This window comes from Lepus europaeus, chromosome 23, assembly GCF_033115175.1.
Source record: "Lepus europaeus isolate LE1 chromosome 23, mLepTim1.pri, whole genome shotgun sequence".
Classification (NCBI taxonomy): Eukaryota; Metazoa; Chordata; class Mammalia; order Lagomorpha; family Leporidae; genus Lepus; species Lepus europaeus.
Genome location: NC_084849.1, coordinates 22211548 through 22238933, shown reverse-complemented (window position 1 = coordinate 22238933; position 27386 = coordinate 22211548). Strand labels below are relative to the sequence as shown.

At 56.2% G+C, this 27386-nt stretch overlaps 3 protein-coding genes across 5 annotated transcripts in view; 1 reads left to right on the top strand and 2 right to left on the bottom strand.

Moving 5' to 3' along the window:
- The window catches only part of KREMEN1 (kringle containing transmembrane protein 1), a 65089-nt gene extending 64385 nt beyond the window's left edge, over positions 1-704 (bottom strand). For both annotated transcript variants that reach the window (XM_062182139.1, XM_062182140.1), the window contains exon 1: positions 593-704. In XM_062182139.1, the coding sequence (XP_062038123.1) occupies positions 593-689 (97 nt within the window). In that variant the 5' untranslated portion in view covers positions 690-704. The remainder of the gene's footprint in view (positions 1-592) is intronic.
- C23H22orf31 (chromosome 23 C22orf31 homolog) lies at positions 688-15239 on the top strand. Its single transcript, XM_062182322.1, has 5 exons — positions 688-903; positions 1653-1851; positions 2193-2365; positions 13475-13909; positions 14799-15239. The coding sequence occupies exons 1-5, from the start codon at positions 688-690 to the stop codon at positions 15237-15239; spliced, it is 1464 nt and encodes a 487-aa protein (XP_062038306.1).
- An 870-nt stretch (positions 15240-16109) lies between these two features.
- ZNRF3 (zinc and ring finger 3) overlaps positions 16110-27386 on the bottom strand; it is a 169668-nt gene continuing 158391 nt past the window's right edge. Inside the window, exons 6-9 of one of the 2 annotated variants that reach the window (XM_062182305.1) lie at positions 26724-26891; positions 23453-23555; positions 21568-22949; positions 16110-19327 (exon numbers count right to left, since the gene is read on the bottom strand). In XM_062182305.1, the coding sequence (XP_062038289.1) occupies positions 19088-19327; positions 21568-22949; positions 23453-23555; positions 26724-26891 (1893 nt within the window). In that variant the 3' untranslated portion in view covers positions 16110-19087. Of the gene's footprint in view, positions 19328-21209; positions 22950-23452; positions 23556-26723; positions 26892-27386 lie in introns of both variants that reach the window. The other variant, XM_062182304.1, reaches the window with a different exon arrangement.

Genomic DNA, 27386 nt, shown 5'->3' with positions numbered 1-27386 from the left:
GCCCGGGGGCAGCCTCCCAGAGACTTGGGGATCCCAGGAGGTACTGGGGTGCAGGGGGGCCGGCCCAGGGACAGTCTGAGTGACTTGGGGATCCCAGGAGGTACTGGGGTGCAGGGGGCCGGCCCGGGGGCAGCCTCCCAGAGACTTGGGGATCCCAGGAGGTACTGGGGTGCAGGGGGGCGGCCCGGGGGCAGCCTCCCAGAGACTTGGGGATCCCAGGAGGTACTGGGGTGCAGGGGGCCGGCCCGGGGGCAGCCTCCGAGAGACTTGGGGATCCCAGGAGGTACTGGGGTGCAGGGGGGCCCGCCCGGGGGCAGACTGAGGCACTTGGGCGGCGGGGCCCCGGGTCCTGAAACAGAGGAGACGGCTCCGCCCGGGGTGGGGGCGTCGCTGACGGACGAGGGCAGGGGTTCCCGAAGGCACTGCGGCAGCGTCCCGGCCTAGGGGCGTCGCTGAGAAGTCCTGAGGCGGAGGACACCCGCGGGCCCCGGGGCGTCGCCGAGGGGCCTGGGAAAGGGGTGCCGAGGCGGGAGGGAACGGGCTACCCCAGCGAGCCGGCTCGCGGAACGGGCGCCGGGGGTCGCTCACTCACCGGGTCCGGGGCCGAGACCGGGGCTGGGCGCGGGCCGGGCCGCCAGCGTGAGCGCGGCGGCGGAGAGCAGGGCGAGGCGGGCGGCGGGCGGCGCCATGGGCCGTCAGTGCGGGGCCCCGGGGCGCGGCCCGGGGGAGAAGGGGCAGCGCGGGGAGCCGGGGGCGGCCATGGGAGCGGGACGCGGGGCTCGAATGTGGCCCCGCCCCGGCCGCTCGGCCGCCCCGCCCCGGCCCGCCTTCCTCAGCGCCGCCACCGCCCCGGCGAGCCGGGGGCCCGCCCGGCTGCGCGGCGAGGCCCGGGGGGCGGAGCCTGTACGCACGCACGCCGCATCCCGAGCGCACGCCGCGCCTGCCACTCAAGCACCAGGCCACGCCCATTACCCCCTCACCTGACCCGCGGGGCGGGCTGCCTCGTTTATCGGCGCAAGGCGGGCGGGGCCAGCAGGTGCGGGGCGCGGTCCGGGGCCCTGCCTCCGAGTCCGCCCGCGGGCCGGGCGCCCAGTGACCCCCGCTCCACCTTCCCACGGGCCGTAACCACGCACGGGCTCCTCTACAGCGGTAAAAGAACAGCAGTTTGCAAACCGCTTGTCCTCGCTTGGCCCATTGGGGTGATTTGAAAAATGGATGCTTTGGTGTCAGTCTGTGAGGTCTCATATGCCACTCGGACAGCTGCAGGACTGCGGGCGGGTGTCTAGGGGGCGATGAAGGCAGCGGCTCCCCCAGAGCGCTTGCATGGAGACTTTTACGCGCGCCCCTTTGGGGAGGAAGCAGCGTCCTGAGCCGCGGTTCCAAACCCCAGCGAACATCCATCCTTGTGCAGTCAGGGCAGGTTTCCGGATCGGAGCCTCGGCCGTGTGCACACTAGGAATCAGAAAAGATGAGGCAGGCCGGGAGCTTGCAGGGCTGGGTGGGACCGTGCTGGGGCACAGGCTGCGCGCGGCGTCCTGGGACACCCGGCCCCCGTGTGGCAGGTCTTCTTCGGCCGCTCCAGATCTTCCCCAGCCGCACCCGGAGTCTGCCGGTGGCCTCCCTCCGCCCCCGCGCCTCCCCCGGCCCCCCAGGCGAGAGGGGGATTTTCCTACGGCTCCCGCCGAAAGCGCAGCGGTGACGCCCAGCGGGACAGGTCTGGGCGGTGCGCCCGGCGCTTTCAAGTCCCCGGTCCCGGGCTTGCAAGTGCGGGCCTGCGCGCGGCTCGGCGGCGGCGGGAACGGCTGCCCTCGTGTGCCGACTCGCCGCGCCCAGAGCCGCGGCCTGTCCTGGGTACACCTGCCCCTGAACGCCCCTCGCCGGTCCCCGAGCCGGCGTTCCCCTCAGCGGCCCCGTCCCCCACCCCAGCTGCTCCCAAGGCCAGACCCCCACCCACACGACCCGGCAAATTCAATCATTTGTTTGCATGGTCATTCCCAAGTTCAAGAATCCTCTGGGCTTCTTATTGGAGTCTAGGGGCCCTCTCCGCCCCTAGCCAGCCTGCCACGCCTCCTTCTTGGGGGACACACATCCTCCACGTGCCATCCGGCCTGTCCCTTCCCCACGGTTTGGAGCCTCTGCTCCCCCCACCGCACCCCCATCCGCGCCCCCCCACCCCACCCCGGTCTCTCCAGCATGTCTTGCCGTCGAAGAGAATGCACGGAGAGGGAACCCCCAGCGACAAAGCCAAGGGCGGAGGAAGGCGAGCCTTCCTCCATTCGGCAAATATTTGGCCAGGAACGCGTCGGGCGCTGAGATCGCCGCTCCCAACGAGACAGGCCCACGCCTCCTGGAACTGGCATTCAGTGCAAGCAACAAGGGAAAACACACACACAAGTCTCAGAGACCAGAAAACGGCGTGCACAGAGAGGGTTGTGGAACCCCTTTGGATAGGATGCTGGGGTAGTTGTGTGGCTGGGCAGGATCCGCTTCTTTCAGGTTAAAGGCTTTTTCCGCATCTCATTCTGGTTTCACAGGAGAAATACCAAGGGGCATAAGGAGTTTCCCAACAGGGTTTATTTGGCCACACCTGGGCTTCAGACTGGCCTACCCACGCAGGAAGGGTCCCCAGCTAGACGGCGTCAGCCCCTTCCTGTGTCTCCCTCTCCCTCAGGTACAACCAGCACTGCCTGTAAGAGGATACTTAGGCCGGCGCAGTGGCTCAACAGGCTAATCCTTTGCCTTGCAGCGCCGGCACACTGGGTTCTAGTCCCAGTTGAGGCGCTGGATTCTATCCCGGTTGCCCCTCTTCCAGGCCAGCTCTCTGCTATGGCCCGGGAAGGCAGTGGAGGATGGCCCAAGTGTTTAGGCCCTGCACCCGCATGGGAGACCAGGAAAAGCACCTGGCTCCTGGCTTCAGATCAGCGCAATGCGCCGGCTGCAGCAGCCATTGGAGGGTGAACCAACGGCAAAAAGGAAGACCTTTCTCTCTCTCTCACACTGTCCACTCTGCCTGTCAAAAAAAAAAAGAGGATACTTCCAAAAATTCGTGGAAAAGAGAATTTCAAGGTATGTTTATTTTGGTGCAAAAATTATGAAAACCATGCCTATGAGAGCCCTCCAATGGAAATGCACATGATGAAGAACTATGCATGGATTTTTTTTTTATTTATTTTATTATTTTTTTTTATTTTTGACAGGCAGAGTGGACAGTGAGAGAGAGAGAGACAGAGAGAAAGGTCTTCCTTTTGCCGTTGGTTCACCCTCCAATGGCCGCCGCGGTAGGCGCGCTGCGGCCAGCGCACCGTGCTGTTCCGATGGCAGGAGCCAGGTGCTTATCCTGGTCTCCCATGGGGTGCAGGGCCCAACGACTTGGGCCATCCTCCACTGCACTCCCTGGCCACAGCAGAGAGCTGGCCTGGAAGAGGGGCAACTGGGACAGGATCGGTGCCCCGACCAGGACTAGAACCCGGTGTGCCGGCGCCGCAAGGCGGAGGATTAGCCTAGTGAGCCGCGGCGCCGGCCTATGCATGGATTTTAAAACTGCTTTGCACCAAAGTGAACTTATCCTTTGATTCTACTCCCACAAACTTTTTTTTTTTTTTTTTTTTGGACAGGCAGAGTGGACAGTGAGAGAGACAGAGAGAAAGGTCTTCCTTTTGCCATTGGTTCACCCTCCAATGGCCGCCGTGGCTGGTGCACCGCGCTGATCCGAAGCCAGGAGCCAGTTGCTCCTCCTGGTCTTCCATGGGGTGCAGGGCCCAAGCACTTGGGCTATCCTCCACTGCACTCCCTGGCCACAGCAGAGAGCTGGACTGGAAGAGGGGCAACCGGAACAGAATCCGGCGCCCCGACCGGGACTAGAACCCGATGTGCCGGGGCCGCAAGGCAGAGGATTAGCCTAGTGAGCTGAGGCGCCGGCCACTCCCACAAATTTTTGAAGCAACCTGTGTAACCTGCGTGGCCCAGAGAGAAGTTAAAAAGTAGGGTTCTTTATCGACAATTATTAAGAATACTGAGGAGCCAGTATTGGGGCACAGTATTGGGGCACAGCAGGTGAAGCCACTTCTTGCAATGCCCATCCCATACAGGAGCTCTGATTCAAATATTGGCTGATCTGCTTCCCACCCAGTTCCCTGCTAATGCCCTTGGGAAAGCAACAGAAGATGGCCCAAGTACTTGGGCCCCTGGGACCCACATGGGAGACCCAAACGGAGTTCCAGGCTTCTGGCCAAGCCCCAAACATTGAGGCCATTTGGGGAGTGGATGGAAGATTTCTGTCCCTCCCACTCCCTGTCATTCTGCTTTTTGAATAAATAAAACTTGAAAAAAAAAAAAAGATTTCAAGGTGGTTAAGAATAGAATATTGAGGAAAGCAAAGGGCCCATCCAAGCATGGGGACCTGTGTCACTACACAGGGGCCACATCTGTGAAATCGGCCCTGTGTGCGAACAGAAAAGTGGGCCAGCCCTTGCCCCCAGGGGCTGCAGGAGAGGCCTCCGTCCAGCCTTCCCCGCCCCCACTTTTCTTTCCCAGCTGAAAGTCCAGCACAGGTGATGGAAATAGTACACAAGAGGCTAAAAATATGGTGCAGTGTGTCTGGGTCGCCGTGCTGAAGGGCTCAAGGTTCTTAGCTCAGTGACGTGGCCTCGGCCCGTGGCACCAGGCCCTGGCCCCAGGGGGCCTGCTGTACTCATTTCAATGCTTCCCATGCCTGGGGCATTTAGCAGCTTTAGTTCATGGAAAGAGTGAGGGCCCCAACAGCTGCCCCGGGCCTCTAGATGTTAGCGTCTGTCTGTGTGTCCGCTTGTGCTCTGTAGTCAGGCCCAGGCTGTTTAATGACAACAACAACCAACACTTACTGAGGACTGTCCCAAGCACTGGGCAGGGTGTTTGTGGCTACATTGCACGTATTCCTCCCAGGAGCCCTGCGACAGAGGCACCCTTACCAGATCCCCCCACCCCCTGCCCAAAACACAGAGATTTAATGACCTGCTCAACCAGCCTGTGGCACAGCGGGTTAAGCCACCACTTGCGACCCCAGCATCCCATATCGGAGCGCTGGTTTGAGTCCCCGCTGCTCCCTTTCTATCCAGCTCCCTGCTGATGCCCCTGGGACAGCAGCGGAAGGTGGTCCAAGTCCTTGGGCCCTTGCACCCATGTGGGAGAACCGGAAGGAGCTCCTGGCTCCTGGCTTTAAAAGACGTCTCTCTCTCTCTGCCTCTGCCTCTCTGTAACTCTGCCTTTCAAATAAATAGATAAATCTTAAAAAAAAACTTATAAAATATGATTTCAAAATTGTCTACACCAAAATATATTCATATTCTAATTCCACTTTCCATGAGCTTCTTGAAGTCTCCTTGTACATTTATTAGACGTATAAAATACTTCTTAAATAATATTTATTTATCTTGATTAATTAATTTTTTACTATGTTTTTTTAAGTTCTCATAAATTTTGTGCCTGAGGCACATGCCTCACTTGCCTCACCCTGTTCCCAGCGCTGGTCCACTTAGCAAGCATTACAGGGTTAGGAAGCCCGACCAAGAGGCAATTCAGCTCAGTGTTGAAGTGTGCGTGCCTGGAACGGAGCCTGGTCCCGCCGCTAAGTAACTTTTGAGCAAGTCATTTTGTAAGAAGAGTTATTTTTTTAAAATATTTATTTATTTGAAAGTCAGAGTTATACACAAAGAGAAGGAGAGGCAGAGAGAGAAAGAGAGAAAGAGAGAGAGAGAGACAGAGACAGAGAGAGAGAGAGAGTTTCCATTTTCCATCTGCTGGTTCACTCCCCAAATGGCTGCAACAGCCAGGGCTGGGCCAGGCTGAAGCCAGGAGCCCCTGTCTCTGCAATTGTGTCTTTCAAATAACAGTGTTTTAAAATTTTTAAATTTATTTCGGTGGCAGAGAGAGAGAGAGAGCGAGCTCAAATACACTGGTTTATTCCCCAAATGCCCACGATGGTCAGGACTGGGCCAGGTTGACCTAGGAGCCAGGAACACAGTCCAGGTCTCCCGTGTGGGAGGCAGCAGCTCGGTCACTTGTGCCATCACTGTCCCCTCCCAGGATCTGCGTTAGCAGGGAGCTGGATTTAGAAATGACAACTGGGAGCTGAGCCCAGGTACTCCAGTATGGGACCTGGAAAAACTAACCACTGTCTTAACCACTCAGCTAAATGCTCGCCCCAAATAACAGCATTTTAATGCAATATTTTAAAAACTGTATAAGTGGGAGCCAGTGCTGTGACGCAGCGAGTTAACGCCCTGGCCTGAAGTGGCCGGCATCCCATATGGACACCAGTTTGAGACCTGGCTGCTCCACTTCCAATCCATCTCTCTGCTATGGCCTGGGAAAGCAATAGAAGATGGCCCAAGTCCTTGGGCCCCTGAACTGCATGAGAGACCCAGAAGAAGTCCTGGCTCCTGGCTTTGGATCGGCGCAGCTTCCGCCATTGCGGCCAACTGGGGAGTGAACCAGCGGATGGAAAACCTCGCTCTTTCTCTGCCTCTCCTCTCTCTGTGTAACTCTGACTTTCAAATAAATAAACAAATTTAAAAAAAAAAAAAACAAAAACCTGAGGCTGGCGCCAGGGCTCAATAGGCTAATCCTCTGCCTGCGGCACCGGCACACCGGGTTCTAGTCCTGGTCGGGGCGCTGGATTCTGTCCCAGTTGCCCCTCTTCCAGGCCAGCTCTCTGCTATGGCCCGGGAGTGCAGTGGAGGATGGCCCAAGTGCTTGTGCCCTGCACCCCATGGGAGACCAGGATAAGCACCTGGCTCCTGCCATTGGATCAGCGTGGTGCGCTGGCTGTAGCGCGCCAGCCGCGGCAGCCATTGGAGGGTGAACCAATGGCAAAAGGAAGACCTTTCTCTCTGTCTCTCTCTCTCACTGTCCACTCTGCCTGTCCAAAAAAACAAACAAACAAAAAAAAAACAACCTGTATAAATGAGGGCTGGTATTGTGTCACAGAAGTGAGGCTGCTGCTCGCTTGCAATCCCAGCATTTGATATCAGCGCGCTGGTTCCAGTCCTGGCTGCTCTCCATCTGCTCCCTGCTAAGGCACCTGGGAAGAGAGTGGAGGATGGCCAAAGTGCTTGGGCCCCTGCCACCCACATGGGACACCAGGATGGATTTCTTGGCTCCTGGCTTCAACCTGGCCTAGACCTGGCTGTTGCAGTTATTTGGGGAGTAAACCAACGGGTGGGAGATCTGTCTCTCCTCTCTCTGACATCCTGCCTTTCAAATAAATAAGTAAATAAATAATATTTAAAAAAAAATAAGTGGAGGCTGGTGCTATGTCTTTTCACTCTGTCTTCCCATCTCTGTCATTCTGCCTTTCAAATAAACAAAATAGATCTTCCTTTTTTTTTTTTTTTTTTTTTGTATTTAAGGTTTTCCTTCCATTGGTTCACCCCCCAAAATGGCCGCTACGGCCGGTGCACTGCGCAGATCTGAAGCCCGGAGCCAGGTGCTTCCTCCTGGTCTCCCATGCAGGTGCAGGGCCCAAGCACTTGGGCCATCCTCCACTGCACTCCCGGGCCACAGCAGAGAGCTGGACAGGAAGAGGAGCAACCGGGACAGAATCTGGCGCCCCGACCGGGATTATAACCCGGGGTGCCAGCGCTGTAGGTGGAGGATTAGCCTATTGAGCCGCGGCGCTGGCCAACAAAATAGATCTATAAAAAAAACCTTCCTTCCTTAAAAAAATATGTGAATGCAAAAAATCCATGATGAACAAAATATCAACATTTTAAATAAAGACAAGGTTTGTATTTCTGATTTCCCTTTAGCTTTAGGCTTGGCTCAGCACGTTATGGTTACCAATCCCGTCTCCCAGGTTTCTGGCTTAGCAACTAGCTGTGGAAAAATCCAGAGAAGCAGCGGTTTGCTTGTTCTGATGCGGGTGAGGGATGGGAAAGAACACTTGGACATACTGAGCTGGGGGTGTCCGTGCAGCGTGCGGCTGCCGACACAGGGCAGGGCTTGGGTGGGAAGTGGACGAGGGGGCAGTCATTGCTTCCAGAGTCAGGTGACAAGTGCTGGGGGCACAGACAGGACCCCGTGGGTTCACGTGCTTGGTGCGTGATTGGTGCAAGCTCAGCACATGTGGTCTAAATCATTGGTCCTCAGAGCTTGCCTCATAGTTCAGGCATCTTTTCAAATTCTGTCTCCTCCCAAGTTTTTTTCTTCTGCATCACGAACCTCAGATATGTTCCCACATGGGTGTGGGAGTTGACAGCTTGACTGTTAAAACAAAAACATCTGAGGGAAGCAGAAACAACTAAATCCTGCTAGAAATCAGAGGGTGGGGGTGCATTAGGGAGGAGGAGAAGAGCTAACAGAAATGGGCTCAATTTCTTCTCTATTAAGCTGAGCCGCCAGAAAGGGACTCAGAGCTGGGAGGAGTGAAGGAGAGCACAGGTAGGAATAAAGAAAGAGAGAAGAAAGATTACAGGAGCTAAAAATACCGTGGGACCAGCTTGGCGTGCCATCCGAGAAAGGCTGGTGTGTTTCCAAGCACGAGCGGTCGGCCGTGCAGAGACGTTAGGCAGGCGGGCGCTCCAAACGATGGTGGGAAATAAAGGTCGCTCAGACTGACCTCAGCCAACTAGAAAGTTTTTGTGGGAACCAAACCGAGGCACAGGGCTCTCAGCAACGTGGAAGCCCTGCTGTCTCGACCCCATGTTCTCTGCCTCAAGGACTGGCCCTCTTGCCATGGTGTCGGGACCCTGGACCAACTAGGTCCCGACTTGCTGATCATGCACCTTGGAGGGAACAATCCCTGTTAAAGACTAGCCACTCTCCTTATCCGATCTTCACTACCCAACAAAGCATGGAAGATTCCAGAAAACTCCCGCAACCTGGGGAGAAATGCAGCACCTATAAGTACAGCATTCTGTGGGGTCAATCAGCCGGGCAAATATTTACTGCACACAGGGCATAAGAAAAGATGCTGTGATACCCACGTCAGACCAGAAACAGAGAGACAACCGGAGCCAGCCAGCCAGCGACCTCCCATCGGCTGGTTCACTCCTCAGGTGCCTCAACACCCAGGGTTGGATCAGGCCAAAACCAGGAGCCTGGAACTCAATCTGGGTCTTCCCAGGGGTGGCAGGGAATGGAATCTTAAGGGCTGAGCCGGTGCCCACTGCCGGACACTCCGAGTGCTTGCTGTGACCAGGAGCCTTGCAAGTGCCCTGCAGGCATTGTCTTACTTCACCTCTGCAGTACTCCGCAGGCGGGGACGATGACCACCCTGCCTCACACACAAGGCAGCTGACGTTCAGACACTGAATCCATTTGCCTGTTCAGAGATGAATCTGAGATTCCAACTTGGGCAGATCAACCCCTGAACCCAGAGAAAGTTTTGCCACAAGGAGGGGACCAGAACCGAGCCCAGGCATGGTGCATGGTGGAACCAGACGGGGGCGGGGGCCGGAAGTCAGGGCGATGATTCTGGGTGGTTCGTGGCTCACAGCAAGAGCAGCGTGGACTTTGGTTGAATCCGGTCTTCTCCAGGCTATGGGACTTGGGGTGTGGTTCCTGAACTCCTTTTGTTTCCTCTTTCTTTCTTTCTTTCTTCCTTTCTTTCACAGGCAGAGTGGACAGTGAGAGAGAGAGAGAGAGAGAGACAGAGAGAAAGGTCTTCCTTTTGCCGTTGGTTCACCCCTCAATGGCTGCTGCGGCCGGCGCACCACACTGATCCGATGGCAGGAGCCAGGTGCTTCTCCTGGTCTCCCATGGGGTGCAGGGCCCAAGCACTTGGGCCATCCTCCACTGCACTCCCTGGCCACAGCAGAGAGCTGGACTGGAAGAGGGGCAACCGGGACAGGATCCAGCACCCCGACCAGGACTAGAACCTGGGGTGCCGGCGCCGCAGGCGGAGGATTAGCCTAGTGAGCCACAGTGCTGGCCAAGGTCTCCTTTTCTTCATCTTTACGGTGGGATGGAAGCAATACCCAAACTCCTAAGAATGTCGCGACCATTTCCTGATGCAATGCTAGTGAGTTGACATTGAAGGAAGAAAAGGCAGAATCTGCCCGAATTTGAAGATGCGTGTCAAGGGCCGCCCACAGGAACACTTCTGTCCTAGGCGAAGAAGAAGCCAAGAGCTCCTCCGAGCCTGAGCAGCGTCACTTAGTTATTGAGTAAAAGGTCTGGGAAAATAAATACACTGCATGAGTGTCTGGAAAGCAGTGTGGGAAAGTGCGGGCAAGCCAAGCTCAGGGCGGAGGAGGAGAGACGAGAGCCAGCGGAGCCCCCGCCCTGGCCCTCCATTGCGGACCCCTTCACAGGGTAAAGGCAGAGCCGGTCACTTCCAGGTGGCCCAAGAGCCTGGTGCCATCTCGCCCAAGATTTGCCAGCTCTGAGAGGACACTTGCCTGCCCCGTCTCCAGGCACTCACAAACCCTTCCCAGAGACCGTGCCTGTCCAACCCCCTGCTCTAAAACCGACCCACCTCTTGGGAGGTGAGGCCAGGGCTGGGCACTGAATGGGCGCCATTGTCCCTCCCAGTGTCTGTAGGGCCAGCTGCCGCCCGCGGCCCGCCGTGCGGTAGACGCGCAGGCTTTGAGTCACGGTAGGGACAACACTCGGAGATTCCAACGGGCAGCACATGCGGTCCCAGGAGCCCCTGCCAGACTGCGACTCTGTTTTTCCATCGTTTCCCTCTCCGTGCCCTGGGGAGGGAGGCTCCGCTGGCATTTTGTGGATGAAACACCAACACCGCCCACGGACCGGGCTCCTGATAAGGAGCGAGGCATTGCTCAGGGCTGCCAGGAAGAGGCGTCTCTGTTCTTGTTTCCAGTCCTCTGCTAAGAGCTCTCATTACTGCATTTGCCATGGGACGCCAAATAAAACCGCATTCCAGAAACCATGTAGTCTCCCCGGGAGAGACGCACAGGAGCGGTGCCCAGGGCTGCAGGCACGGGTTCTTTGGTTTCTGGTCCCTAACCTTGGCAGCTGCTCTGAGACGGGAACAGCACCTTCTTTATGCTCAGGGAGAAGGGTACCTGGGCACCTGGAAGGATGCACCTCGCTACCTGGATCCAGGTCTGGTCTGTATACGCCTGATTTTTGTCTTGTTTTTAAAGATTTATTTATTTATTTGAAAGGCAGAGTTACAGAGAGAGAGAGAGGGAGAGAGAGAGAGGTCTTTCATCCACCGATTCACTCCCCAAATGGCCACAACGGCCAGAGCTAGGTCAGGCCCAAACCAGGAGGCAGAACTCCATCCGGGTCTCTCACATGGGTGCAGGGACTCAAGTACCACCACTGCTTTCCCAGGCGAGTTAGCAGGGAGCTGGATCAGAAGTGGAGCAGAGGGTCTTGAAGCTCTGTTCATAGGGGATGCCAGTGTCGCAGGCAGAGGGTTAACCTGCTACGCCACAGCGCCGGGCTCTGCTCTGTATATTTCACTGCCTTTTTTTTTTTTTTTAAATTTATTTATTTATTTACTTGAAAGTCAGAGTTACACAGAGAGAGAAGGAGAGGCAGGGGGAGAGAAAGAGAGGTCTTCCATCCGCTGGTTCACTTCCCAGTTGGCAGCAATGGCCAGAGCTGAGCCAATCCGAAGCCAGGAGCCAGGAGCTTCTTCCAGGTCTCCCACACAGGTGCAGGGGCCCAAGCACTTGGGCCATCTTCTACTGCTTTCCCAGGCCATAACAGAGAGCTGGATAAGAAGAGGGGCTGCCAGGACTTGAACCGGCACCCATATGGGATGCCGGCACTGCAAGCAGCGGCTCTACCCACTATGCCAGGGTGCCGGCCCCTTTCACTGCCTTTTATGCAAAGCGTGTTTCCTAAGCATGTTAGGATTTTCAAAGTTCACCACGCAAGCCCTTCTGGGGGAAATGAGGACTTCAGGAGGTCCCGAGACTAGGAGCCCAACAAAATAAATTCTCTTCCAGCACAATTTCACTATAAAATCCGCTGATGTAACACTCACCCACACCCACATCACAAACCAGAGTGACATCACAAATACTAGAGATAATGGCTCAAAACTGCCTGCACTGAGCCAAAATCTAAACAAACTGCAATTTGCCCACACATGACTGCGGCAGAGAAAGGTGACTAGAAATATTCTAGCAAAGCAAAAGAGAAAGGAAAAAGAAAATACATATTTCTTCCCCCTACTAAGCTAGCAAAAATAAAATTTAAGGCAACTGAAATATGGTAAGGTGATTTTATTTTTTAATTTTAATTTTTAAAGATTTATTTATTTGAAAGGCAGAATTAGAGAGAGAGGGAGAGACAGAGAGAAAGAGAGAGAGAGAGAGAGAAAGAATCTTTCAATTGCTGGTTCATTCTCCAGATGGCCTATTGAGGGCTGGGTCAGGCTGAAGCCAGGAACCTGGAACTCCATTCTGGCCTCCCACATGGGTGCAGGGGCCCAAGCACTTAGGCCATCTGCAGCTGCTCTCCCAGGCGCATTAGCAGGAAGCTGGATTGGAAGTGGAGCAGCTGGGACGCAAACCAGTGCTGATACAGGATGCCGGTGCTGCAGGCTAACCTGCTGTGCCACAGTGCCAGCCCCTGTGACTTTGTTTTATATAGACGACATTTCTTAAAAAGACAGGTCACTTTGAGTATGCGATTCTTAACTATTCAAATTGTTCTCTGGTTCTTGGGTGGTCCCAAGCATCATTTATGTTGTGTTTTGCCTTTATGGATCCCAGGATATATCCCAGTTCCCTGCTGTATATGAGCAGCTTCTCTGGGCTCACCACAGTGTGGTTAGAAAGTGTCGTCGGGGTGGGGCGGGACTTTTCTGTGTTGCAGCATGGTTGAGGAGTAGCTACAGAAGCCATCTGCGAAAGTTTTATTTTTAAATTTATTTGAAAGGCAGAGAGGGAGAAAGAGGGAGAGACAAACAGAGCTGCTATCCTCTGGTTCACTCCCCAAATGTTTGCAATGGCTGGGACTGCACCAAGCTGAAGCTGGGAGCTGGGAACTCCATCCAGGACTCCCATGTGGGTGGCAGGAACCCAAAGATTTGAGCTATCACCTGCTGTCTCCCAGGGTGCACACCGGCAGGAACTTGGAGTCAGGAGCTGTGCTGGGACTTGAACCCAGGCACTCTGATGTGGGATGCAGGCGTCCCAAGTAGCATCGGCTGTGCCCAACACTCACCCCTCATACAGAGGTCTTGAATGGCCCTGCCTCCATTTTCTGCCAGATTCCCTGGTCTCTCCAGCAGATGGGAGTTGCCTTTCATTCCTTGTGAACCCTCCCTGACCCCAGACTGCTGGCCCCAGCAGGCTATGTCCTTTGAGAGCCTGAATGGTACTTTGACCTTGTGCAGTTACCATCTCTTCCCTGCTAGTACAGTAGGCTTTGGTGAGCAGGAGAGAGGACATATAGCAAGATGTCTAACAGCAGAGTGGAAGGAATAGTTCATAAAAAGATACTGATATTTTGCCTTCAAAGTCAACCTGGTCTCGGAGAACTGGTCATTTCTTCCCCCTTATAATTCTAGCATCCAGTCTACGTGAGACGAGACCCCAGCCTCCTCACCTACGGGCTCCGCCAGTGTATCTTACTGAACACGAGGTTCCAGGACTGCTACGTGGACTCGCCAGCTCTCACCAGCAGCTGGGCGAATCAGAACATCAACGCGCCAGCCCCAGGTACCGCCTCCTGCTGGGAAGTTGTCCAGGACCCGCTAATTGCCAGTTCATTCTCTTTGGTTAAGCTGGTGCTCAGGCGGCAACTGGAAGATAAACGCTTCCCAGTACCATGCAAGCTTGGAGAAGCGAAACCCAGGAGGAGATTAAAGCCCAAGGACAATTCGGTGACGAAAGTCACCCCGCGGGTCAGGATAAGAAACTCCATCCGTTCCAGAAGCAAGCAGCCAGCAGAGCGGCTGCCAAGTTCACGAGGGTGCAGGAGGCCTGCAGGAGGCATTGGAGAGGTAGACGTTGGCCAATGGTGGAGGAAATGTGATGGGCAGGGAGAGGCAAAAGGTCAAGGTCAAGTACACTTGACCTTTAGGCGCTGTCTCCCAAAGGCAGGAAGTGCTAAGGCTAAAGATGGGCTGGGGGTGTAGGGGCGCCCCACAACAGAGCAGGGCGCACCCCACATTTGGGGTTGTGCTACTTGCTGTTTATATTCTGCCTAGTTCTACAGAACATGAAGTGGCTTTCAGAAACACAGACCAGAGGAGCTTGACGGTGAAGGGAGAGTGGGGGTGAGAAAGGCAGCCGGGGTGCGGGCAGTGTGTGCTCACGCGTGCATACGCCCCAGAGACCCGACGGTGGCCTTGAACGTGGAGACCTCGGCAGCCAGAGGTCTGACCCGAATCCCGGCTCCTCAGCTCGTGGTGTGCCCTGGAGTGAGGCTGGCAGGGTTCCCATCCCAACTTTGACTCTAATTGAGGTCAACCTTGAGTTTCATCTCTTTGTCCTTGGTTTTATGATGTACAAGAGGGGATTATGGCCCTTCCTTCGTGGGGCTTCATGCAGATTAAATGAGTTAATACATGCAGAAGGCTTTTGAACACAGCTTGGCATGGAGTAAATAATTAGGATCCTGCGTGGCCGTCAACAGACGACAGCTGTGGTCATTAACCTTCTAACTGTGAGTTCTTGGGCAAGCCCAACCCCAGCTGCCTTGCTTTTTAAGGCCGCCTCCCGCTGACCTTACAGGGCTATGGCATATCTACAGGGAGCCAGGAGACTGGAACACGTTAGACAAATGTTAGTCGTTGCTGTAACCAAGACTCTGGGACACGGATCCCAGATGATTATTCTGAGTCCCTACTCCCGTTTTAGCTTTGACTTCTCTGCTTTCTTCCTGGCCAGAGTAAAGAGAGTTCAAAGCAGAAACAGGCAGAGGTCCGCCAAGATCTCCAGGACAGATATGCAGAGCATGTGGCCGCCACCCAAGTGCTACCTCGGGACAGCCGGACGGCAGCCTGGAAGGGCTGGGCGCTGCTTCCAGAAGCCCAGAGGAGGCTGCCGCCGTCGGAGGACATGCTGACCATCCACGGCCTCCCCGCCGAGGGCTACCGGGCTCTGTACCACGCTGTGGTGGAACCCCTGCTGTGGAATCCTTCGGGAACCCCCAAGAGGTACAGCCTGGAGCTGGGCAAGACCATTAAGCAGAAGCTTTGGGAGGCCCTGTGCGGCCAGAGCACTGGCCCTGAAGGTGCGCACGAGGACCCGATGCTGGGCAGGAAGTGGCTGGGTGTCCACGAGGAGCCTGGGCCCAAGAAGTGGCCCAAGTTAAAGTGCAAAAAATAGGCACTCCTGGGATTAGGGTGTTCTCTGGGAGCTGTCTGAAAAATAAACCCCGCCTTGCCCCGTCCGTCCATGCAATCCGAGTGCTTTGCAAATGAGTGACTTGGCTCCCACTGAAGACCAAGGGCCCCCCTCCCCCCACTGCTGATCAGGTGATCTTGAGGGCCAGGGGTTTGGAATTTTGTTTTGAAAAATGTATTTATTTATTTGAAAGGCAGAGCAACAGAGAGAGAGGGAGAGGGAGAGGGAAAGGAAGGGGGGGGTGGGGAGAGAATGTGCCATCTGCTGGTTCATTTCCCAGATGGCAGCCACATCCCAGGGCTGGGCCCAGGTGGAAGCCAGGGGCCCGGAACTCAATCCAGATCTCCTAGGTGGGTGGCAGGGACCCAACTACTTGAGCCATCATCCGTTGCCTTCCAGGACACATTAGCAGGAAGCTGGATAGGAAGTGGAGCAGCTGGGACTCAAACGAGTGCTGATATGGGATGCTGGCATCGTGAGCAGAGGCTTACCCTACTGCACCGCCATGCAGGTCCCTAGAGGTTATTTTTCCCTACAAGGGAAGGGCAGGTCTGGCAGGTGAAACCAGTGGCGTACATCCATGCTACGTTCCCTGTTTTCAAACAGTGGACTGTGAGGTCCTTGGTCACTGACTGCCATTGGCCCTAGCTCCCTCCACCCAGGGCCAAACAGCAAGCCTATCCCACCTCCCGGGGCCTCTAGGGGGTGCTCTCGCGTGCCACCACCGGAATCCCCCATACCATGAACTCGATGTTAATAGGGGAGAAGGGCAATCAGAAACACTGGCCCACGTGAACCTCTCCATTGAGTCTGGATACTCTTACCACCACACTAACGACAGCCCAGAACACATCGTTGATAAAATCGTATATATATTTTTTACAGTCATTTGTACAATTTGTTACAAAACCATAGAAGACTACAACTTGTTTTAAATCATTTTTGGTCTGCAAATATGTAAAATCTGTGTGCAATTATCATGTATTTACAGGGTTTTGTGTTAGTCATTTTCAATGATTATTCCAACAATGTCACACTCTCAACATAAGACATGGCTTAAGATAAATATATTAGTAAATAAATATTCTGAGAACATATTTCCATAAATGAAATGTGCTGCTATACATATACAGAATATACATAAGTTGTTTTCTAGCTTTTAAAACTTTTTTTTAAAATGGTAATGTTGGAAAAAAGAGCCCTTAGACCATTTTATTACAAAATCTTTACAACAAAGTCTTTACAAAATATCTTTTAAGTGCTATGGGAGAAAAAAACAATTTTAAGAAAACATTAAAAAATAGTGCCTTGTTAGACCAACACAATAGAAAGAGTTTATATAAAGAGTAGAAAAAGGCAGTTCTGTTTACAAAACAGTACTCTTGACTAGTAATTATTCTTTAGATCTCATTTTAAAAGCATTAGTCCTGCACAAACTTGAGAGACCAGAGGCAGGAAGGGGGTGTGGAGGGGGGCACTGAGCAGAGGCAGCAGATGGAGCTGGAGAGGGGAGGGGCTGAGGGGCGGGAAGCCGCCCCCAGGCTCCATCCACACGGAGGTACCTTGCGGGTCGGAACACCCCAGTTTCCATTTTTAGCTGGTTCTGGACCTCTTCCGTTTACACTGAGGCTGAGGGTGGGCCACAGGGGCACCCTGACTTGGGGGCATGGCTTGGTTCTCGGTGGGAAATGTCCCAGGCTCCACAGCTGTGGAAGCACTCCGAGTCCAGCGCACATCGCTATCGGAGTCTGATGGCTTCAAAGACGACTTTTCTTTCGATTCCCTTGGTGACACAGAGAGTTGGGCGATTTTATCTTGAGGCCCTCCCTGTCTGCTTCCCTGGCACAAGGGTAAAAGGCGGTGGTTGATATCTGAAGTTCTGCGTTTTCATTCCTGCTTCTGCCACCTGTAAACTCTAAGTATTCAATGTGCTTCTTTGAAGTCGGATGCATTTGTTTTCCTAAGTTCAGTGGGAGCCACATCCATTTACCCCTTAAGGCGACCGAGGAGCGGCCTTCCAGCCCAGGCTAAAGAAAGCCAAAACAAAAAAGCAAAACCACAAACAAAAATCTCAACAATGAGAAGCTGCTTTTTGCAGTTCCCGTGGAAAGCCGTACCCCCGCTTCCCTAAAATCCGCAATGCAAGCTGTCGCCCTGGGCAGCTGCTCCTGCTGGCCCCAGGAATAAAGGCGGCCCGGATCGCATGTCAGCAGCTCGGGCGCTTCCCACACCCTCGCCAACAGGTGCGCAGGGCCCAGCCTGCAGGGGCTGCACCCAGGGGCGGCAGAACTCTCCCCCACCCGCCCCCAGTGAGGTCCTAAATGGCAAATGGCTCCATCATTTGATCTTGGAATTCCTTTGTGCCAAAGCAGGACTGGAAATAAGTTAAAAAAAAAATTTTTTTTTTCATCCTAGGCTGAAGTTTTCAGGAAAATTCTTCTGATACAGCGAGATTCTTACTTAAAACCTTCTGGTCTGAACCCTGGGCTGACTCCTTCCTGTGTGCCTGCCAGGGTCAGCCTGGCCACCCAGGGGGTCCCTGGGTTCCTCGTGGGCCAGGCTCCCCAGATGGCGGCAAACCCTTGCTCAATGAATGAAGGGTTAGTGAAAACAAGGCCTAATGCGATTAGTTTCCTCTAAAAAAAATATTTTTTTTTAAGAACAAGGAATACATTGGACAAAAAAGATGATGATCCCTGATGGGAGATAGCGTTAAATAGATTCTCCCTTTTCAAAATGAAAACATCTTAGAAACAAAAACACGGTTTGGGTTCTTAAACTCCCCCTCCCCCCCTTAACAAAACATAAAAAGCTGGGAAGATATACAGACCTCATGGAGAATCAGTACATAATAGTGCATTTGGGAGACGCGATACGCGATAGTAGACGTTCGCGGGAGCGCCTTCAGCCGGGAGGCCGAGGGCCGAACGGCGGGAAAAGGGGATCGGTCAGAGCTCAGTGCAGACCCCACGAGCCCGGGGCCAGGGCGTAGCTGCCCCACACGGACCCACACTCACCCTCCCGCCAGTGGTGCCGGGCTGGTGGGGTGGACATGGCCCCCACCCAGCCCCGTCGGACACCAAGGCCACGAAACTACATTCCTCCTGGGCGTGTGCCCCATGCACCCTGTCCAAGCACTTCTGCAGTCAGGGGCCGGAAGCCCAAACTATTTTTATAAAGGGCTGAGAAGGGGTGCAGCCTCCTCTCCCCTGCCCCAGGGGTCAGAGTTCAGATAGAGGACCCACCCACCCAGAAACACTGCCCTTACTGTGACAGGGACCAAGGGACAGACAGGCTCCTGGGCAGCACCCACCTTGGGCTCCGGCCTATTCCTGGCACGTTGGTTTCCATAACCTGCAGAGGGGGAGGGCCGGAGAGGGGTGCCTTCCCAGAGGTCCCCACAGTTCGGACACCGGGATTTTGCCAGAGAGACAGCAAAGAGGCAGCTTTGCACGGTTCCCCAGAGTTTGTACCCATATCACCTAGCTTTACTTCAAGTTTCTGGTTCGGTTCCTAAGGCAGGTGTTGCCCTGAGCTTTTCGAAGGCCTGAGCTCCCTCTAGGGAGACAACAGTATCTACACATGATCTGGTTCATTTAATGCAGCAGTGACTTTTTTTTTTCTCTTTTTCAGCAAAAGTTGGCGATTAGGGTTCTTTAAAATATATATTTAAATAACTTTTTACATTTACATATAATATCTTTAAAAGAGAAAAAGCAGATAACTCAATCCCACACACCTCGGAACCCCAAGCACACACACTTTACAAAACAGAAGGGTGACATGTTATCAAAAGAGGCAAAGGACTACGAGTTTGGGCTGTTGGTTCGTTAAAGGGGTGGGGTGGGGTTGGGGTTTTTTGCCACAGGTGGCTCACATTTTGGGTTGAGGAGGGCTCTCTTTATTACCACTTTTGTGTGTTTGTCAAAGCTAAAAAAATTTTTTTTTGTTTTGTTTTTTTGAAGGAAGTTAGAGTATGGAGTCTCCGTCCAGTTCCCCATTTCCAGATAAGAGTTCCTTCTGGGCTCAGGCTCTCGGGCTGCTGTGTTCTGCTGGGCCAGGTCCTGGTCCTGGGAGAGAGAGAGAGAGAACAATCATCAGGAGAGGGAGCCGGCACCGCGGGCTTGGTGCACAGTGCACTGGGACCAGGCGAGGGGCTGGGTGCCCCATTCCCAGCAGGGGGCAGCTCTCAGCTCAGACCGAATGCAACATAGCGAAGAGATAGGAACTGGGAGCCCCATGTGTGTTGAGCTCCAGCGAGGACGCCATAACAGAACTTACAGACCCCGACGCAAAGGGAATTGGGATTGGGATGACTTCGCAGGTGACACAGGGCCAGGACCGAGGCTTCGGGGGCAAGAGCAGCGAGCAAGAGGGACAGGGTGCAGGGGGTGGGGGGGAGGTGTGGCACTGTGGTGTAGCAGGTAAAGCCACTGCCTGCAGTGCCGCCAACCCCTATGGGCGCCGGTTCGAGTCCCAGCTGCTCCACTTCTGATCCAGCTCTCTGCTATGGCCTGGGAAAGCAGTGGAAGATGGCCCAAGTGCTTGGGCCCCTGTGCCCACATGGGAGACCCAGAAGAAGCTTCTGGCTCCTGGCTTTGAATCGGTGCAGCTCCAGCCATTGTGGCCATCTAGGAAGTGAACCATCGGAGGGAAGACTTCTCTCTGCCAGCAGCTTTCAAATAAATAAATACATCTTTTTTTTTGACAGGCAGAGTGGACAGTGAGAGAGAGACAGAGAGAAAGGTCTTCCTTTTGCCGTTGGTTCACCCTCCAATGGCTGCTGCGGCCGGCGAGCTGCAGCCAGCGCACCACGCTGATCCGAAGCCAGGAGCCAGGTGCTTCTCCTGGTCTCCCATGTGGGTGTAGGGCCCAAGCACTTGGGCTATCCTCCACTGCACTCCCGGGCCACAGCAGAGAGTTGGACAGGAAGAGGAGCGACCAGGACAGAATCCGGCGCCCCGACTGGGACTAGAACCCGGTGTGCCAGCGCCGCTAGGTGGAGGATTAGCTTATTGAGCCGCAGCGCCAGCCTTCAAATAAATAAACAAATCTTAAAAAAAAAAAGTAGGGGGGGGGCGGCGCCGCGGCTCAACAGGCTAATCCTCCACCTTGCGGCGCCGGCACACCGGGTTCTAGTCCTAGTCGGGGCGCCGGATTCTATCCCGGTTGCCCCTCTTCCAGGCCAGCTCTCTGCTATGGCCCGGGAGTGCAGTGGAGGATGGCCCAAGTGCTTGGGCCCTGCACCCGCATGGGAGACCAGGAGAAGCACCTGGCTCCTGGCTTCGGATCAGCCGCAGCAGCCATTGGAGGGTGAACCAACGGCAAAAAGGAAGACCATTCTCTCTGTCTCTCTCTCTCTCACTATCCACTCTGCCTGTCAAAAAATAAAAATAAAAATAAATAAATAAAAAATAAAAAAAAGTAGGGGTTACAGGGGAACAAGAGTGGCTTGCGTGGGTGCACGGGAGCCAAGACACACAGCACCAGGGCAGGCGGTCAGCCACATTTAGAAGGTTCTAAGGGTAATGGCAAGTTACTAAAGGAAAGTGGAAAGTCATAGATTTATGTTTCAAAAAGAAAAAAAAAAAAAGAGGGCCATTCCAGCTTCCAAGTGGTACAGACCCGTGGGAGGAAATGGGGCTGCACCGTGGGCCGGCGGCACACCTGAGATGCACCTGTTGGGAAGAGAGCGCGGCAGTGGACGTGTCAGGCTGGGATCCTCCGGGCACCTGGGGGGGGGGGGGGCGTGATCACAAGATCGTGGGAACAGAGGGTGTGACGGGTCTGTGTCTTAGCGGGCAGGGCCGGGCTGGGGAGAGACATGTGGACGTCCTCGGGTACGGATGGTGATCAGAGCCAAGGGCACACAGGAACTCATTTGGAAAGCCGAGAGCGAAGCGCGCCCGCACGGGGACGCCTGCTCTGGCCCATGCCGTCTCCTGCTCTCACCTGCAGCCTCAGTGGCCATGGCATTCGACTCCTGAGTGTCCTGGGGGGCACGGGGGAAGCTGGCAGAGGCAGCACCCGCCTCCTCCGCACGGCAGCCGGGCGGCAGCGGCACTCCGGCCTGACAGCACGGGGCCCACTCCTCTTCCCGGGTTGCTTCCAGACCCCCATGGGGCCACGGGACGTCTGGGGCCGGCGGCCGCCCCCAGGGGCTGAGGCTCTGGGTCCCTTGGTGGTCTGAGGGCAGGCCCAAGTCAGAGTCTACATCCTCGGCGATGATGGGGATGCGCTGGCCGGGGTCCCGGGCGCCCGGGGAGCAGCCGGGCAGGAGCTCCTCGCCGAGCGCGTACTGCACGCTTACCGCGTAGTCCTCGGTGTAGCAGCCGATGCCCGCTCTGCCACCGTGGGCCACCTGCTTCTCTTCATAGAAGCAGCAGGGCAGGCCCTCACACTTCCCCCCATCTGTCCTGGGCAAACGGTCAGGGCGAAGGCCATACAAGGAGCTTCCCGGCTGCGGCTCCCCACCCGCGGGGCTGCAGCCCTCCTGGAGGGGCGACCCCAGCGCCGAGGGCTGGGGCTCGCAGCAGCAGGCACACGACGGCCCCTCCCGGCCTCCCTTCCAGGTCCTCCTGAGGTCCGGGGCGGCCCCAGGAGAAGCCTCGAGCCCCACTTCTGAGGTAGAGCTGTTGGGCCCCCTGTGCTCCAGGGAGGAGCTGCTGCTGTAGTTCAGGTCCAGGCTGTACATGGACAGCTGGTCCCCCGAGGGCGAGGTGGGGCCCGGCCAGGGCTCAGCCCGCCCAGCACCATGATGCGCTGCCCCCGGCGGCTCCTCGGGCGGCAGCGGCGGCGGGGAGCCCTCGAGGCGCAGGGCAGGCCCCCGGCCCGAGCCGCCGGACGCCCCCGCGTCGCTGGTGCAGCAGGGGCTCCGGCTGCGGTAGATGAAGGGGTCGTAGTCACTGCTGAGGGAGCTGCGGAAGGTGGAGCAGCTCCCATACACACCCTGGTTGCTGACCTCCGTGCAGTCCACCACCGAGTCACTGGATGAGCAGTGGCACTGGCCGGAGCTGCTGCTGCTGCTGCTGCTGTCGCTGCCCGGGCAGTCGGCCAGGTAGCCACTGCACACCGAGCGGTGGCCGTGGTAGCAGCTGAAGCTGGACGTGCTGCCGCTCTCCAGGTGGGAGGGCGGGGCCATGTGCACCACGGTGGGGAAGAGCAAGCTGCCACCGCTGCCGCCGGCGCCGCCGCTGCCACCACCGGGCACAAAGGCACGGGCTGGGCCCCGGGGAGGGAGGCCGGCGGGGGGCTGACCCTCCTGCTCTGGGTAGCTGAGGCCCTGGAAGTAGTAGTGCTGGTACATGGTCTCGTACTGGGAGAAGCAAGCTGCCTTGGAGAAGCTGCGGCCGCTGAACTTGGGCCTGCGGAAGGGGTGGGCCGGCGAGTAGGCCCGGTGCTCCAGGCCGCAGCGGTGGGCGGCCAGGCTGTGGTCCAGGTGGAGGGGTGGGTAGCCGCGGATGTAGGCGGGGGTCTGCGGAGAGTAGAGGCTCTGTTCCCCGTGCCGGTCCACGGTCAGCAGCGTGACGGGGTTCCCGTGGGAGTCCATGCTCGTCCTGGTGGGGTAGGCTGGGATGGCGTTGGTCCTGTGCACACGGCCGGGATAGTGCACCGGCAGGGTGACCCTCTGCTGCCGACCCCGGGCGAGGCTGCTCGGCTCCACGCACACAGCGCTCGGGTTTCCCTTTTGCTCTGGGGAGAAGGGGAGAAATGCAGAGCTGAGCAGACCGGAGTCGGCGCTTGGGAGAGGGAAGAGGACAGCGCCCGGAGCAGCGGCCTGGGTCACAGGCCAAGGTGCCCATTCTCATGAGCCTGCCCACTTCTAAGCTGCGCTGGGGGGCGGCGTGGACTTGTGCCACTCCTGCAAGGACCCACCCTCCACCTCCCCACTGCTGTGTTGGACAAGGAACCACGTGGGCATGCAGAGGCCAATGCGGGGTACAAAGGGGAAGGCATCTCCCGGCCCCACAGTGAGGGAGGCAAGCCTGGCACTGCGCACTCCCCCGCCGCGTGGCCCTGGGCATGGGTGGGCATCTTTACTCTCGGGCCACTGGAGATGGGGGGCCTTGGGGGACAGCTGGTCCACGTGCAGCCCAAACTTGCACCCCAGTGGTTCTTAACGCCAGGCTCTCTCCTAAAGGGACAATGTCCTCTGACTCAACCCCTCCACGGAGCCGGAGGCCGGGGCCCGTTACCTATGATGTTGTGCCGACAGTGCGGGCAGGTATGGTGCTGCAGCAGCCACGGGTCCACACACTTCCTGTGAAACCGGTGAGTGCAGGGGATGACCCGCAGCTCCTGCGGAGGGCGAGAGGAGACGCAGCCTGAAGGGAGGGCACGGCCGGGGGCAGTTCTGCCTCAGCCCTGCGCGCTTCCTCCTGTGGGGCCTGGTGTGGACTAAGGACCCTCGCCCCACCCTCCTCCGCACCTCCAGCTACGCCTCGGCTCCTCACTGAGGCAGGGCTCCCGCGTGGGTTCCCGGGAGAAGGAAACCACCCATCTGCCGGCTCCAATCCCAGGAGCAGAGGGAAGCAGGCTGCTTTCCCACAGTTGGAGGGGGGCACGCACACTCATGCCTGCACATGGGAAAGGACGAAGCCTTGTGCTAGAGAGGATGAAAGTCCTGGGGTGCGGAGAGAGGGCTGGAGTGCGGAGCCAGGGCTAGGTGCACCCCAGGATGTTATGTGGCTCGGGGATGGCGGCTGCCTCCAGGTACTGCAAATGGCCACAAGCAGGAAGGAAGGTGCCAGCTGAGGGGCTGTCCCCTCTAACTGCAGACCCTGAGTGTCAGCACGGCCTAGGTGGAGGGAACATGATTGGGGTCCTCTGGGTGGGACCGCCTCCAGGGTTCCTGAGCCTGAATAGCCCTCCGTGTGCTCATCTGTGCTTCGTCTTCCCATCTGAGCAGGCCGACCGGGCAACGTTCCGACTAACGCCCGCCACTGCGCCTGCGGAGCGCCAGGAGGCCGCAGGCCCGTGGCGCAAGCGCAGGAGACGTGGAGGAGGAAGTCAGTTGCCCAGGACCGCGATGCCAGAATGTGCCGGGGCAGTGTGCGGAGTCCAGGCAGCAATCTGGTATTCTAAGAGGGTTCTGGGGGCCAGTGCCGTGGCTCACTAGGTTAATCCTCTGCCTGCTGCGCCGGCATTCCATATGGGCACCGGGTTCTAGTCCCGGTTGTTCCTCATCCATTCCAGCTCTCTGTTGTGGCCCGGGAGGGCAGTGGAGGATGACCCAAGTGCTTGGGCCCTGCACCCCATGGGAGACCAGGAAAAGCACCTGGCTCCTGGCTTCGGATCGGTACAGTGCTGGCCATTTGGGGGGTGAACCAATGGAAGGAAGACCTTTCTCTCTGTCTCTCTCTCTCACTATCTAACTCTGTCAAATAAATAAATAAAAAATAAAGACTATATATATATATATTTTTTTTTTTTTTTTTGACAGGCAGAGTGGACAGTGAGAGAGAGAGACAGAGAGAAAGGTCTTCCTTTGCCGTTGGTTCACCCTCCAATGGCCGCCGCGGTTGGCGCGCTGCGGCAGGCGCACCACGTTGATCCGATGGCAGGAGCCAGGTGCTTCTCCTGGTCTCCCATGGGATGCAGGGCCCAAGCACTTGGGCCATCCTCCACTGCACTCCCGGGCCACAGCAGAGAGCTAGCCTGGAAGAGGGGCAACTGGGACAGAATCTGGTGCCCCGACCGGGACTAGAACCCGGTGTGCCGGCGCCGCAAGGCGGAGGATTAGCCTAGTGAGCCGCGGCGCCAGCCAAGACTATATATTAAAAAAAAATTTTTAAAATAAAAGGGTTCTGCAAAGACTCAGCTCCCCCCCACCAGTCTACACAGCTGGGGAGTGTTTCCACCAAAGGGGTGAAGCCTGCAAGTCTTAAATGGTGGGCTCCCTGCCCCCTGCCTCTGTGGGTATGCATCTGTCTAGACAGACCAAGCAAACGTGGCCTGTGGTCAATGAGTGACATCCACCCTTCATGGCATTATTCTTGCAACTTTGAAAACTTCAAAATAAAGAGCTACAAGAGAAAAAAGGGATGTCAAATCCCTTGTATCATTTTTTTTTTTTAAGGGAAAAACACTGAGCTAAGTAAGCATCAGAGTTTCCAGAAAAATTCTAAAACAAGATCAACATGTGTGAAATTTCTTTTTTTTTTTTAAGAGGTTTATTTATATATTTGAAAGGCAGAGTTACAGAGGCAGAGGCAGAGGGAGAGAAAAAGAAGTCTTCCATCCATTGGTTCACTCCCCAAATGGCTGCAATGGCCAGACATGAGCTGATCCGAAGCCAGGAGACAGGAGCTTCTTCCAGGTTTCCCACGTGGGTACGTGGGCCCAAGCACTTGGGGCATATTTCACTGCTTCCCTAGGCCATAGCAGAGAGCTGGATTGGAAGTGGAGCAGCCAGGATTTGAACGGGCGCCCATATGGGATGTCAGCACTGCAGGTGGTGGCTTTACCTGCTATGCCACAGCGTCGGGCCCTACATGTGAATTTTCTTGAAACCAGACATTTTTCTTGAAACCAGAAATGTATGAGGGGGCTTCAAAAGGTGTGTGGAAAACCAGAGTGAAAACGCAGAGTGAGGGGCAGGCGGTGTGGCACAGCGGGAGGCCCACGGCCCAGGACCTTGGATTGAGTCCTGCTTCTGATCCAGCCTCCTGCTAATGCACTCAGATGAAGTACTGAGTGCCTGCCCTCCACACGGGAGAACAGCATGGAGCTCCTGGCTCCCGGCTTCAGCCGTGGCTGTTGCAGGCATCTGGGGGAGTAAACCAGCATATGGAAGAGCTCTCTCATTTCTCTGCCTTGCAAATAAATACAAAACATTTTTAAAAATACAATGAAGGGCCTGCACTGTGGTATAGTAGGTTAGGCCTTGGCCTGTGATGCCGGCATCCCATAGGGGCGCTGGTTCAAGTCCTGACTGCTCCTCTTTCTGATCTAGCTCCCTGCTGGTGGCCTGGGAAAGCAGTGGAGGATGGCTCAAGTGCTTGGGCCCCTGTGTCCATGTGGAAGACCCGGAGGAAGCTCCTGACTCCTGACCTCAGATCGGCCCAGCTCTGGCCATTGTGGCCATTTGGGGAGTGAACCAGCGGATAGAAGGCTTTTCTCTCTGTCTCTCCCTCTCTCTGTAACTATACCTCTCAAATAAATAAATAAATCTTAAAAAAAAAATCACAATGAGACTGTTTCCTGAGCTTTCTGAAGACACCTCGTGCTTCGGATCCACTTCTGAAAATCCCCTGTGTTCAACTGGGTCCCCGGGAGATGGTGTCTGTGCCGTGGCCACTCCCTCCCTGGGGTTAAGGTCAGAACAGGTGAGGCCACCCCCTGGAGAACTTTGAGCTGCTGCAAAGCCGCGGGAGAAGGAGGTGGGGGCCCCGTCCTTCCAGGCCGGGCATGCCTGCAGAGCGGCGTGCCTCGTTCCCCCCTGCCCCGGGACGCCGCAGCCATTACCTCGCCGTCGATGTACCTCTCCAGGCAGATGGCACAGTCAGACGTGGAGCTGCTGCTGAGTGTGTCCAGGGCCCCACAGCTCCCGTCTCGGCGCCCCTTGCTCTTGGAGTTGAACTTTCTGGTTTCCATCTTCTCCAGGGCTTGCACGGCCAGCCTGTTCATGGAGTTCTACAGGGCAGATTGTTGGCTGTTAGGGGCTGGGGCACGTTAACGGCGGGTTGTCATCCCCCAGGGGCCGTGGCGCTCACTGTGCTGGGCCAGGTGAGCACGGGTCTCTGGCAGGCTGGGCCAGACTCTGAGCGGTCACTCCAGCTCAAGGCCGGCTCCGAGACAACGTGTGTGGGAGTCCCGAGCACCTGGCCGAGCGGAGCACGTGTGCGACCATCCTCTCGGCAGACTGCCCACTGCCGCCAGCGTCTCTCTCCGGAGGCGTCGCCTGCCTCGCATCTGAGTCTGGATTCCTGCTTGTCTCTCACCGCCCCTCACCACGCCCCCTCCCTGCCAAAGCCTTCCTTCCTACGAGCACATGGTGATGTGGCCCCCTGAGTGTCCCAGTTATATTCACAATCACCCAGAGAGTTTGGCAGACAGAACCGGACTCAGCAGAGAGCGGGGCCCGAGCCCCGGCATTTCCCCCGAGCTCTCAGGTCCTGCTGAGGGGTG